At 39.1% G+C, this 15,216-nt stretch overlaps 1 protein-coding gene across 1 annotated transcript in view; it reads left to right on the plus strand.

The window, feature by feature from the left end:
• The window catches only part of LOC128736791 (acid sphingomyelinase-like phosphodiesterase 3a), a 140,008-nt gene that overhangs the window by 33,119 nt on the left and 91,673 nt on the right, over positions 1-15,216 (plus strand). The window contains exon 2 of the mRNA XM_053831281.1: positions 10,050-10,118. Coding sequence (XP_053687256.1) covers positions 10,050-10,118 — 69 coding nt within the window. The remainder of the gene's footprint in view (positions 1-10,049; positions 10,119-15,216) is intronic.

The raw sequence follows: 15,216 nt of genomic DNA on the forward strand, positions 1-15,216 counted from the left end.
AAACCCTTAGGAAACTCTCGACATGCTTTCATGATACTCACAAGACACTCTTTGGGAACTCTCAAGAAACTTTTGAAAAAGTTTCAAGAAATAAATCCATAGGAAATGCTAAGAAAAACTCTTAGGAAGCTCTTAACAAATTCTCAAGTAACTCTCAAAAAACTTTTTTGAAAGACACTGTCAGAAAACTCGTCAAAAAATCTCTAGAAAAACTTGGAAGAAATTCTCAAGAAACTCTCAAGGTACTCTAAAAAAACTCTCAAAGGAGAATGACAGTTTCGTGGTTTTAGAAAATTGATTTGTCCATTTGATTATTTTAGAAGATTAACATTTAAAGAATGTGTACGTAGCCGTTTTAATGACTTTAAAAAAGTTATGCTCAGAGGCATGTACATGGCGAATAAAAACTTTAACTATGATGATTCACTCGTGGTGAAGTTCGTGCTGTCCGCGAATCTGCCATACCTTATGTCGATATTCAAATTAACGCAAGAACCGTAAGAGGAAACAAATGCTACGATCAGGTTACCGTTCCCGCTAGCACTGTCGAGAACCTGCGCAGTTTGGCAAGGATGAAGCGCTAAAAATGGTTTGAACAGTCCGGGATGTTCCATCTGGGTTAGAGTTTGTCGTAGTTGTTCTCGGCTCTCACCGGAAAATTCAACAAATCCTTTCCAAACCTTTTCCAACGTTAACATTGTGCCATCTGACTGATAGATGTTGAAGTATAAAACCGGAACTTGATAACTGATACTGTATACGATGTGAAACTCACAGTTGTAGAGCCGGAAATTATCTGCTGGTACATCAGTGGATACATTCTCTAGCGGCAGTTCCTCGCAGCCAGTGTCTGTTGCATTGAAATCAGCTGATAAGTTCAGTGGCTGTTTGCACAGCTTTTTCAAATAAACTATATCATTTGAAGGTGTTTCTACTAATTGTCCAGTAATCGCCGAGAAAAACCATAAAACTGCCGGGTCGCGGTCGCAAATTCCAACTCCGTCAATGTTCTTCCCATGGTGGTGAATGTGATCTGAGTTTAACTTTTGGAAATACACGCTCAGGTAAGACGTGCCCCTGCGTCAAAAAAGGTTCAAACTGGAAGAAACTGCAGCTACATTTGCAGTCCTAGGTAAAAGTAAAGGTAAACGCCATTCCATACTTTTTAGTAAATTTTAGGTAAAAGTATAGGTAAACGCCATTCCTCGCTATACTTTTTAGTAAATATTTCATACCGAGCCAGGTTACCGCATACCTATCTACGCATAGGAGCCGGATGTAGGTAAAATCTTTACACTGCTTATAAGGTTAGCTTGCTAGTTAAATTTTACTAGTAAGCTGTAAACCAACATCAGAAAAAGAAGTTATCGTCGCCGACGGAATACAATATCAAATACCAATCAAATAAACCACAATGGATTCGATTCGCATGCTGTTAAAGGTAACGACGCTTGGAGCAATAAACTCCGATTTCGATCGTCTCGAACGTGGCAAAGCAGATGACAGGATGAATCAATTTAGATTTGCGGTCAAATGTGGATTTATTGATGAGAAGGAAGCAAGATCAGCGCAAACCAAGAGCACACTGCATATATTGGCGAGTGAATCCCTGAAGGTACGAAGTTCTCTACCGATGTCATACCGGACACCTATTATGGTGAAGCTGACACCTGACTTATCCGATCGGGATGTGCAGGAGATAATCGAAATTGTAAACCGCGAGGAATGTCCGGTAGACGGGCTAATCGTCACCGGTACAACCGTCGAAAGATGGACCAACCTGAAAAGTTTCAAAACCGATCGTTCGGGTGGTTGGCTTGGGCAGCATTTTCTCGCAAAATCTGTTCAGTTTGCCGCGAAGGTGTGCAAATGGGCCGACGGTAAAATTCCAATTGGCGGACCTATCCGGGGACGTGAGACATACAATCAACTTTTCACCGGGGCTGGTACAGTTTAGGCTGAAAACGTCGGTAATTTTCAAGGATCACCAAAAATGGCACGAATAGGAGCTGTCAACGAGTACGGTATTAAGGAATAACTATAAGATTACATTTTCTTGAATAAAATACATAAAACAAAATTAAGTTATTTTTTTAAATGTAGCATGACATTAAATTCTTCGTCCTGTTAGAAAACCCCTAAACAACCTTTGAGAAACTTTCAAGAAACTCTTGAGAAACACTCTTAGAAAACTCTCAAGAAAGTCTCGTAAAACTTTTAAGAAATCCTCTAAAAATTCACAAGAAACTCTCAGAAAACTGACAAAAAGTATGTGAATTCTTTAAAAAAACCACTGAAAACTCCTAGAAGACCCTCCAGAAACTAAAGAAACTCTCAAGGAACGCTCAAGAAACTCGTAAGAAATTCTTGAAAACTCTCAAGAATCTCTTGAGAAACACTCTTAGGAAACATTAAAGCAACTCTCTAAAAATTTACGCCAATCTCAAAAAACACTCAACCATGTTAAAAAATTCTCTGGAAATACGCAAAAAACTCTCAAACGATAACTTTCACAAGCTCTCTAGAAATACTTTAGAAACTTCTAAGAAACTTGTTAGAAAATCTTCAGAAATTTTCCAGCAATTCTTGAAAATCTTTCAGAAAACCCTCAAGAAACTCAAAAAATCTCTAAAACAATTTTCAAGAAACTATTTAGAAACTACCAAGAAACTCGCAAGAAACTGTCAGAAAACTCTTTGAAAACTCTTAGTAACTCACAAGTAATTCTGAAGAAACGCTCATGAAACACTATGAGGGAACTCTTGGAAACCTTTTATAAAACTTTCAAAAATCAATCTTAAAACATTCAGGATAGTCTAGTGAAACTATTAACAAAATTTCGAAAAATTCTCAAGAATTTCTGAAAAAAATCCTTAAGAATCATTCTCAGTAAACTTCTCAAGAAACTCTTAGGAAACAAAAAGCATTAAAAACTTTCAAAAACTCATTAAAAACTCTCTAGAAGCTCCTAAGAAACTTGCAAGAAACTTTCAGAAAAGCCTCAAGAAACTCAAGATTCGCTGAAGAAACACTGAAGGAACTCTACAGAAACAAACTCTTGAGGAACTCTTAAAAAACTCTCAAAAAACTATAAATAAATTGTTCAAAAACTCTCTAAATACCGTCAGAAAACTCACATAAAATTGAGACGTTCTCAGGACGCTATTACACTTACAAAACTCATAAAAAAGGTTGGTCTGAGGAAACTTTTTGACAGACGTTCCAAGAGACTCCCCCGCTCTCTCATGTCCGTCGCTGCTACTTTTTATCTCTCCCCTGTTTCTCTGTACTTGGACAGATGCGTATTTCGCCTACGACTGGCAGGCTTCTCCGACTCACAAGTCGGCTGCGAAATACGTATTTGTCAAGAATAAATATACATAGTAGAATTTAATTAGAAAGTTTTCTTTTTAATTTAATTTCTGGTTTCAGGGCTTAGAGTGTTTCTTGAGAGTTTCGAGATAGTTTCTTAAGAGTGTTTGTTGAAAGTTTCTTGAGAGATTCTTACGAGTTTTCTTAGAGTATTTCTTGAGAGTTTCTTGTAACTTTCTCGAGAGATTGTTAAGATTTTTCTTAGAATTTTTTTAAGGACAACTCGTTTTTGTCAATTTTTAGGAAAATCGGTGCTATCAAACAATTTCTTTTGCTAGAACATATTTGTTGTGAGTTAGTGTTTCTAGAGATTTTCTTAACAGTTTTCTAAGAAGTTTGTTGAAAGTTTCTTAAGAATTTCTTGACAGTGCGTTGAACGCGTTTTTAGAGCTCTTGACAGTTCCTTGAGTGCGTCTGTTAAGTTTCTTGAAAGATTATCGATTATGTTATATTTTTCGCTAGTTTCTTGAGATTGTTTTCAGAGTTAATGGAGAGTTTCTTGTGAATTTATTGAGTTTTTTTTTCAGAATTTCTCGAAATTTTTGTGAAAGTTTCTTAAGAGTTTTCTTAGCGTGTTTTTTGGAACTTTCTTGAGTGTTTCTTGAGAAGTTTTATAACGTTTTTAGAGATTTTTGCACAGTCTCTTGAGAGTCTTTTAATAATTTTTTGAGTTTTCTTTGCGTTAAGTGCTTCTTAAGAGGTTTAAATGAATTCTTAGAAGCGTTTTTGAAGATTTTCAACGAATTTCCATGGAGTGTTCCGTGAGAGTTTAGTGACGCAAGGCGGTCATTCGAGACTTCTAAAAAGGTCAAGTTTTCTTAGAGTTTTTGATAGTTTCTTTACCCTTTAAGGACGGCTCGTTTTTGTCAATGTCAATGTCGCTCTCATGAAACTCTTAAGAAACTGTTAAAAAACTCTCTAGAAACGGTCTGGAAACCGCTCCAAAATTAGGACGCTCTCAGGTCGCTGTCAAAAACCATAAAAATTTCCACAGAAAATTTCAATTATTTCTCACGAATCCGCTCGTAAAGAATTTTTAAAGATAGTCTAAAAAAAACTTCTCCAATCTCAATCTTCTTCTCTCTTGCTTTCCCTGTTTCTTTTGCCCTGGCTTTTTGTCTCCTGGAGGAGATTCAAGAAGAATGAAATTCGAGAAGAGTGAGAATAAAGAAGAAGATTCAGATTGAAGGAAAATTGAGAAACAGGAAAGAGATAGAGAATAGGACCGGCGGAGATGAGAGAGGGGGGGGGGGGGAGTCTCTTGAAACGTCTGCCAAAAAGTATCCTCAGACCAACTTTTTTATGAGTTTTTCGAGAGCGTCTACATCAGTTTTGTGACAGGTTGAGCGGTTTTTGACCTGCGTCCTGAGAGCGTCTCAATTTTATGTGAGTTTCCTGGCCGTTTTAGAGAGTTTTTGGACAATTTATTTATGGTTTTTAAGAGTTTTTTAAGTGTTCTTAAAGAGTTTATTTCTGAAGAGTTTCTTCAGTGTTTCTTCAGCTCCAGATTCGCTGAAGAAACACTGAAGAAACTCTTCAGAAATAAACTCTTCAGGAACTCTTAAAAAACTCTCAAAAAACTATAAATAAATTGTCTAGAGAGCTTGTGAAAGTTTTTTTTAATGCGTTTTGCTAATTTCCTGAGAGTTTTTTTTGCGAATTTCTTGAGAATTTTTTAAGATGATTGAGTGTTTATTGAGATTTTTTTAAGAAACACTTTAGAAACTTTTAAGAAAATCTTCAGAAATTTTCCAGAAATTCTTTCAGAAACTTTCATAAACTCACTACGAACTCTCTAGAAGCTGCTAAAAAACTTTCAGAAAAGCCTCAAGAAACTCCAGATTCGCTGAAGAAACACTGAAGAAACTCTTCAGAAATTAACTCTTCAGGAACTCTTAAAAAACTTTCAAAAACCTATAAATAAATTGTCTAGAGAGCTTGTGAAAGTTTTTTTAATGCGTTTTGCTAATTTCCTGAGAGTTTTTTTTGTGAATTTTTTAAGATGATTGAGTGTTTATTGAGATTTTTTTAAGTTTTTAGGGAGTTCCTTGAAAGTTTCCTAAGAGTGTTTCTCAAGAGTTTCTTGAGAGTTTTTCAAGAATTTCTTCAGAGTTTCATGAGCGTTCCTTGAGAGTTTCTCTAGTGTTTCTTTAATTTCTGGAGAGTCTTCTAAGAGTTTTCAGTGGGGTTTTAAAGAATTCACATACTTTTAGTCGGTTTTCTGAGAGTTTCTTGTGAATTTTTAGACGGTTTCTTGAAAGTTTTACAAAACTTTCTTTAGAGTTTTCTAAGAGTGTTTCTCAAGAGTTTCTTACAAATTGCTCAGGGGTTTCTTGAGTGTTCCTTGAGAGCTCCTTAATTGTTATGTGACGGTTGACTTTAGTCGTCTGCTTCTCGGAGATGGCTGAACCGATTCGTACTTTACTGATATGAACCAAATAGAAATAAACGCGATCATGTGCTCTTGCGCAAAAATGCTTAATTTTCCAGGTGATGTGTCTTTGGAAGAGTTTATTTTAAAAATACAGCGCAATTTTCTACACTATTAGGGTGATCGTAAATCTACCTATTAGGGTGTTACAAATTTTTGTTTTTTTAAATGCGTCCAAAAAAGTACAGTGTCTCCACAAAAGTTGTAGAACACAGTAAAATAAGGAACTTTGCTGTACATAGTAACTATTTACCTCTTACTGATTGCGAAGTGTAACGATTTTTTTTAAATGCAGCGAAAATTGAAAAATTGAGATATCGAAAAGCGGCTACGTCACAATATAGATAATTAGTTTTTACACGTCAAAAAAAATCAGCCAAAACGATCCTATAGATACTGAGATACACGCACCGTCGATGAAAACATATGGTTTCGAGGTCGTATGTTCGAATCTCGGCTGGGAGAGGCTGTTGGAGTCAACAGGATCGTAGCAACTGGCCCTGCAATTGTCCTGTACTCTAACAGCTGGCTGTTAAATCTGTCGTATAAAAACAGAAGGTCAAGTTTCGATAACGGAATGTAGCACCTAGGCTTTGCTTTGCTACTACCCATAAACGCATAACAGTCTCATGTGATTTTTCATCACTCTTGAAGTAAGCCTGGGAATCATCTTTAAATTGTTCATTCTTTCAATATTTCAAACAGTAATGTTATGTTTGTTCCCAAAATTTTGAAAAAAAATATCAAACTATGTCAGTCAAAAGCTCAAATAAACGTATCTGCTTTATAATCAGAGTTTATAAACGAAGTGAAAAAAATCGACGGCCATTTTGGATTTGGCTGGCATGTTGGATTTTATCAAAAAATCGTCGTTTTCACCATGAGCTCCCAACCGATTTTATTTTTAAGACCACCATCGGAAAGCTGAGAAAAAATTCTATAAGGAACATTCATTAAACAACTCTCATGTAATGAGATAGATGGTAATCTTGAAATTGAAATCGCTTGGGGGGCTCATGGTGAAAACGGCGATTTTTTGATAAAATCCAATATGGCGACCAAATTCAAGATGACCGCCAAAAAAAGTTTTACTCTGTTTGTAAGCCCTGTTCTTCTTCTTTACAAAACCGGGCCATTTGTTAGTTGTTTCATGGCAAATTTATGACATATCACATATATTATGATCTCAAGGTTTGCTCAAAACTCAACTTTTTTTGAGCCTGTAAGGCCCCTTGGCGAACGAGGGGTCCACTATAATTCCTATTTTTACCCATTTTCAACCAATTGAGCGCAAAACTTTTAATATTAGTACACCTCGTGTTAGTAGTAGCCCCGTTTCAGCGAGAATTATTCAATATAGATTGAAGAAATGCTGCATTGGACATTGAGGGTATCTCGACTTAAAATATTTTCGAGACAATCTACAAATATAGAAAAATAAATCGACTTCAGTCAGTCCAGACCAGTCCGGGTCAGTCATGTGAGTTTGGGTCAGTCCGGTAGATTCAATCCGTCCGGGTCAGCTCAGGTCAGTCCCGTAACTCTTGGTCAATCTTGATAGTCTAGTTTAGTTCAGTCTGTCCGGATCAGACCAGGATAGTCCACTCAGACCGGGTCAAGGCATGCCAGTCCAAATTAGTCGAGTCAGTTTGGGTCAGTTCAGCTTATCCGCTCCAGTCTATGATGGTCCAGCCCAGGACAGTGTATTCAGTTCAGGTCACTTCGGTGAGTCCGAGTTAATCCAATCAGTTCAGATTAGTCCAATCAGGCCAGTTCAATGCGAGTTAGTTCAGTCCTAAGTAATAATGAAGGTTTGATTACACTTTTATGATAGTTTTTATGACCAAATTTGGTCATTAATGCCATTATAAGTGTGTAATAAAACTCGAAATGTTACTTGGGAGTTAGTCCGACTCAGTTTAATTAATCCGGGTCAGTCTAGTCAGTTAGTCTAGTTAGTCAATCAACAATTAGTCAGCCCAGTCGATTTAGTCAGTCCGGATCAGTTCATGAAAGTTAACTTAGTCCATCTTACTTAGGTCAGTCCGGGTCAGACAATTTAGTCCAGTCAGTTCGAATTAGTCGAGTCAATCCGGGCCATTCCGGTCAGTCAAGTTAGCCCAGACCTGTCTGGTTCAGTTCAGTCGGTCTGAGTCTGTCAAGTCAGTCCGGGTCAGTCCAGACAGTCAGTTATTTAATCTATTTTCTCGTTTATATGTGAATTCTGTTGAGACGCTCAAAAATAATTTACTATAATTCAATATTTGAGAGTTTTTTTAAATTAAAACACTGCACTGAAAGGCTTGAGTTAATACAGCGTACGTAGCGTTACGCAATATGAACAACGATTGTCAGAATCTCTTGGTTAGGTATAGTTAACTTATGATTTAATAGGAAACGTGCTTAATTTAAATTAAAGCATTGCTTCCTAGGGGAGCGATAACCTTTAGGAAGCCTACCACCAGCCAGCTTTTATATTACCCTCTCAGATTATGATTGTTATTCACGTAACAAAAAAACAACCCAAGAAAAGAAAACTTCCCCTGTCAAGGATTCCGCTGCCGCTTCGGGTGTCATCGCCTTGAACAAGTATCAAAAAGCTTTAGAAACTTCAGCAGCTAACCGTATCTTTTACGGATTCATCTTGGAATTAGCAGTTGCGAGAAAAGAAAGCTTCAATAAAGGAAGAACAAAACGAGCAACAAACACAATCCCTGTCACCCGGCCACAGGCACAGGTTTCCATCATCGTCTTTATCATCACTCTCCTGTGGGGTGCGGGTGATATAGATTTGCTCGATTGTTTAGCCGTCGAATGGCACCGCACCGATCTGATTCGTCACATTGCAAGACACCCCACATGCCTGCAGAAGAAGAAAGGTGTGAACCTTGTACCACGGAATGAAAGCTTAGTTCACGTCTCCTGCCTCCTGTTGCCACGGTCGAGTGGGGCGAATTGTTTAAAGAAAGGACCGGAAAAGAAAGCACCGAACAATAGCCGCGCAAAAGCGGCTGTCGGAAGTGGAGGTTTTTCGAGATCAGACCAAAAGACAATGCTTTGGGAGGGTGGCTGGTATAGATGACATTCCGAAGGCAGGCAGCCAGCAAGCACAAAAGATCTGCCCCGCTCATTTTCAGCTGATTGTAATGGGGCAAGAGGTTCTGCTCTGGCGGCTGCTAGCGGCGCCGACCTGCTCCCTGGCTGGGAACAGGTCAGACAATGATGCAAGTGTTGCGCTCTTGAGGAGCAGATTGTTATTTAAATCAGCTTCCGCATCGCGTCCTATTGTTCCTTTTGTTGCTGTCCCGCTGTTGGTTTGCTTTGAATATGATGAAGGAAGAAAAAAAATTCTTAATTTAAAAGCAGATAGCTCGTTCATCCTCACGGTGAATGTCGAGTTCAAAGTGTGTGCTTTTTTGTTGGCTCTGGAAAGTATTCTCTTCTGTTCCGGGAAACAATTCCGAGCGATGCAACTTGACAACCTCCCGAAAAAAAAATCAAAATATGCTCTCGTTTTATGCTCTACTCACAGGCACAGCACAGTACGCCACGGTGGTGGAAAGTGGAAATATGAGTTTGCAAATGAAAGCTTGGGAAAAAAAACTGTCAACGAAACGATCAGTCGCAATGATGTCAGCTCGTATTGCGCGAACCAATTATTCGCCCGGCATGAAAATATTTCCTTCCGATAAATAGGCGCACCCGGTCGAGCACAACGATAAATTCGATGCGGTGGGTCTCGCTGCAGGCTGGCTGGTGAGTGACAGCGCAACGAGCGAATCGATATTCAAACGATGATGTTCGTTCGTTCGTTCGTTCGTTCGTTCGTGTAGGGTTTCTTCGGTGAACTGAACGGAAATCCATATCTTTTCGTCAGAAGCAATAAAAATAAGAAATAAATAAGATTTTTCTTGGAAGGAATCCGTCTCGTTCATACACTAACACACGCCCGAGCCGAGCTTCCTCCCTGGCAGGCTGGCATGGCATGGCATCGATTGGCCAACTTGGCAGATGAACGGGATAGAATGGGGAGCCCAATATAGCAAAGCCGAATCGTTAGGAATGAAGCTCCCAATTCCAGCCAGCCGTAGAGGAACTTTGCTCAGTTATTTCACTGATGTATGTTGTATACGGTTAGACGGTTGTGATTGTAAATATGTGTATCAGTTCGATTTGCTTTTTATTTGGATTCAATATTTACATGCTCTTATATCGTTTTCTCTCTTTCTTCTTCTACTGTTTGCAGGATATTTCTGGCACATAACGGATTTACATTTCGAACCGTATTACACTACCAAGGGAGATATTTTTCGAAGTAAGTATACTAAACCAGTTTGTAGCACCAGCAGCAGCAGCAGAGCTTGTTTGTCCTCTTGTTTCGAAGAGCGTTCCTCGTCGGTTGGGACCAGGGATCCGGATGGGTTCGGGGTTGGTAATGGAAAGGATTTTCAGTACTGTTGTGGGTGCAATAAGTCTTTGCAGCTCCAATTTCAACGTATGGTCGTCGTTCGGATTCGTGATTGGATTCGACAACCGAAAGGATTTCTCCCATGCATGCGAGAGGACTGTATCCGTTACGGGACAACCGGAAGCTTTCGACGATGAGCAAAGTTAACTATTTCGGAAGCCGACACAACTGTTGGAGTTTGGCACTGAATTGTGTCGTAGAAATGTACGATATGCTGCTATTGTCAGTTTATTCCATATGTTGAAATTGAGTAACAACGTTTCATGAAAGTTTTGAAATTCTTTTGAATGTATAGAAAAAGTTGAATGTGAGCGTTTGCACGTTCACAATAATTTACAATTTGATTCGAGTAGAGAGTTTCAGAAAAATGGTATAATCAAAAATTCATTAGAAAATCTTTGTATTTTTAACAATTTGGCTGTGACAAAACTTCAGTAGCACGGTAACCCTTGTGAAAAAATGGCTGCAGGGATCACGAATTCTTCTATGAATAAGTTTGTAAACAATTCATTGCATCGGTGCCTCAGTGAATCAAATTTGATTAACATCCCAAGTAACAATTTGGGTTTTATTATACTCTTATGGTGGACTACAATTGGTCTTGAAGACCACCATAAGACTACAATAAAACTCACATTGTTGCTTGGGTTAGAATTTGATCTACACAGTGCATTTTGACAAATTTAAATATTCAAGAGTATTCTCGTTGCATTGGCATCTCTGGAAAAAAACTAGTTGACCGAAATGTTATGACCTAAAATTAATATTGCTCTTTTATCATCGAAATCGAGACAATTACCGGCGAATATATCCAATCCAATATATCCTCAGACTATATGTCTCAGCAACTTGACGGTACAACCTGATTATTAATGGTTCAATTGGGTGTCGGAGGCGGGTTTTTATGGAGTGCTACATCAGCTGTTGACAATGCCGTCAATTAAAACGAAATTTGCGGTGTCGTGTCCTAGGTTCAATCACTAACCGAAAACTACCATCATGCAGGCGAGCAATTCTGGGTGATCTCATTTCAAGAGGAATGTTACTGAAAATCTGTATGGCTTTCTAACAGCTGTGTTTATGTGCAATACAACACTACTAAGAAAATACCAATTTCATTGAATACAGAGGCGACTGCCAAAATAGGCAGTCTCTATAAAAAAATTCATTGAATCGTATTTCCCAGGAAATCAGATGAAGGGTCCACTAACAAACCTAAAGGGCATCGTCAAGTAGTGGCCAAAGAATGCGCGTATGAGAAAATGTAACCTTAATTATTTCTTAATTACTAAAACGGCCAAAACCGAAGGCCGAAACGTCAGGCAGTACAGCCGAAAGTCCCCAATAAACTACATGCCAGTCGATATCAACAAAGGAACGTAAATTTATATCATCTTGAGCACCACATTTCGGTGGGTTCTGGGAGGCGAAAAGATCCGTGAAAACACATCTTCTCAAAATACTGGGAGATTCATAAGTTTCTTACGAGGATTTGGCGACTCTCTTGATACAGTTCGAGTGCGCTACTTGAAGTTATGGCCTCTGACTTAACTTTAATACTTTATGATGGTCACTTGCTGGTCGGTTCTGCTATTCAACCTCAACCATCAGCAGACTACACCGAAACAGCTTCCGGCGTCTCCCATTGTAGGACACCCAAGAGAAGAAGCTGCATGACTTTTGGCGCTGATGGACAACCGAGTATCCAAACGGCAGTGGAAACCAATAATCAGAATTAAGCAAGGAAATTTAGTAGTAATTCGCGACGACAACCTACCACTAACACATTGGAAATTGATGCGAATCATTGCGATGCAGTTGGGGCCAACGATCCAGTTGGAGCTAGATGGCGGAAGAAGTGTAATTCTAATATAGTATGAGATCTTGATAAATAAAACTACTGGAGCTTCAAATATTCTCCGGTATGTTAAAAGTAGCTCAATTGCAAGCTAAGAAGAACTATTTTATCTGCTGACAGTAATAACACATTGACAACAGATCTATCGTATCACCAGGAGTCTCGAATTACAATATGAGTTTTATCGTACCCTTATGATGGTTCTGGTGACCAAAACTGGTCATGAAAGAAACAACTGGAGTGCTATGTGTAATGCTTAGGTTCAGCGCCGTAGCGTGCAGTTGGCCAGACTGGCCCCCGCCAAGGGCGCTAGCTGCTAAGGGGCGTCAAAAACGGCCTGAACCTCAGTAAGGCACCCTAGAGTGTAGCGAACTACTGGATATAGCGAGTTGTAAGAATCATGCATGGCAGTCTAATTATAAAAAATAATAAACTTCAAAGGAACACTGATTCAAGAAACGAGGATGCGTCAAGGCCGCCACAATATCACACTAGGGCTCTGGAATTAGGCACAAAATTGGGTGCAAATATAGGATTTTGCAATCCAAATGGTCTAAAACATGCTCCACAACCTAGTCCAATATTTTCTCGAAATTAGGAACAAAATTTGATAAAAAATATGCGGTCTACGAGGTTCAAAATATGGTTCAGATCCAGAATCTGGTTCAAAATCAGATCCAAAATCTGGTTGTTGGTTTAAAATCTGATTAAAAATGTGGCCCAAAATCTGCTCCAGGTCTAAAAACTGATGTAGTCCAACTTTGATAAAAATGTGATCCGAAATCTGGTCCAGAATCTAGTTCAAATCTGTTCCATAATTTGTTACAAAATTTGTTACAAAATCTGGAAAATTTTATAAAAGAGGTGGTCTGCAATCTAGTCCAGGTCCAAAGTACGGACCAGGTCCAGAATCTGGTTGGTGGCTTAAAATCTGATCTAAACTGCCCAGAATGTCAGGTCCCGAGTTTAAACCAAAACTTGATCAAAAATGTGGACCAAAATATTATCCAATATCTGGTCCAAATAAGATAAAAATGTGGCACAAAACCTAGTCTGGAATCTGATGTAGCTCCAAGATCTATTTCTTATCCAGAATTTGGTCCAGGTCCAGAATCCGATCTAAAACCTGATCAAAAATGTTGTTTACAGTGTAATTCAAAATCTGGTTCATGACAAAAATTTAGTAAAAAATCTGATGCAGGTCCAGAATGTGGTCCAGACTAGGTCTAGAATCAGCGTCTAAAATCTGATCTAAAAAATTGTGAGATACGGCTGATCTACCTATGCAGCGAACACATGCATCTCCATGCCCCCCGTGTCAAGAATTACGACACATATTGGAGTCTCGTGGTTGTTGAGTCAATTCGATAATGGCTGGAGTTCCGTCCACTGCCGGAGTGAATCACTTTCCATAGGATGATCCCATCCAAGGTTAGAAGCACTGCGAGTTTTAATAATAGTAATTTTCCGATTCGCCTCGATTGAAACCAAAGCAGGCAGAACAGCGTCCATGTAGGAATACTCCAGTATTACTTCGGACGCTTTCAAATAATAGTTACTCTTGTCACAGGCTAGCTGTATATGCGATCTCACAACGTGAAACGAAGCTACTGAAGTTTCTTAGGTAACAGCCAGCAACTCAAAGGTTTTCAATGTTGGCGACACGTGACTTTGCTAGAAGATTCTCCGGTATAAAATCTCGGAGCGGTCGATGAAAATTCGTCAGAACATTGTCGATAGATCTACAGAGAAATCATAGGCATAAATTTGGAAATATAGTACAATACTGGACAAGTCAACACGTCATTCAAGGACATTCAAAGACAATTCATTTGCATTGGCAAAGCAAAGCCATGGGTTTATACCGTCTTTAGACATTACCCTTCTTTATAAGCAAGCACCGCCTAGCCGAGATTCGAACATACGACGACGATTTGCATTGGCAGTCGCTTCGAAAGAAACACGAAACTTCGTGCTGCTACTGGTTGGGTTCAGGATACAGCGATTAGCGATTTCCCCTTGGTTAAAGAACTACTGCTAGCAGGTTTCCAACCCATCGATAATAGATAGTTAGGAGCACACCGAGGAACCCTCTTCCATTTCATATGAGTCAGCTACGACTCAATGGAGCTGGGTCTCGAGCAAGATAGGTGGTGGTACCAATGACCTGCGATGTAGTGAGACATTCAATGTTAACGGTGAAGTCGTTGTAGCTGGATGTCATTCTTACTACCACTGGATGAGTGATCGCACACCTTCTACGCCGATCGTACGATAGTTGGATACTTCGGTATGGTCAGTTTCTTCACAACTGATACCCGGAGCAGATTGATCTGCGTTCCATAGGCCAACAATGGTCGAGCTTGATGGACATGACCGTTTCTGGAACGATCGGCGTATCGATAAACTAGACGTCGATAAACTAGAATCGATCAACGCAGAAGTGACAAAAATTATCAAATATACCACCAACAAGTAACTGATAGAACATTAAGGGTGGCGATATCAACGATAAAAACCATCGAGGAAATTAATCCTACACTTACTGTTGTCCAGTATCGTGTCTAGTCACCTGTTTTGAGGCTCGGAAGATTTTGTAAATAGAAGTGACTACTACATGGTGGCTGTCTAACCTCGACAATAAAATTGCGATTGCGCGTCTCTAAATGCACTTTCAAGGATTTTATTTTAGCATTGAAAAACTTAATAGTCAGAAGAAGCGCCTATCTTCAGCGATCGCAGCACTAATTGTATTGGTACCAACCAAATACTACTGAAAGAACTAGCAAAAGCAAACCAGAACAACATATCGGAATATTCTGTAGAGCCGAAAGCCAAGTGGACATATAACCCACTAGCTGATACGCATTTTGGCGGAAGCTGGGAGTGTTTGATCCAAGTTGTTAAAAAGATACTGAACTAAGTGAAGTCAAAATGACTTCCGACCGATGAATTAAATTAAATTAATCTATTTAATTGACCAGTTTCTTTGAAAAGCTTCTGGAAGATCTCGCAAGCATATGCAGATGAGTTTTGGAATAGTTTCATCACCGAACACTTGGCAGCAGTGACACGAAGATCCAAATA

This window comes from Sabethes cyaneus, chromosome 2 (assembly GCF_943734655.1).
Source record: "Sabethes cyaneus chromosome 2, idSabCyanKW18_F2, whole genome shotgun sequence".
Lineage (NCBI taxonomy): Eukaryota > Metazoa > Arthropoda > Insecta > Diptera > Culicidae > Sabethes > Sabethes cyaneus.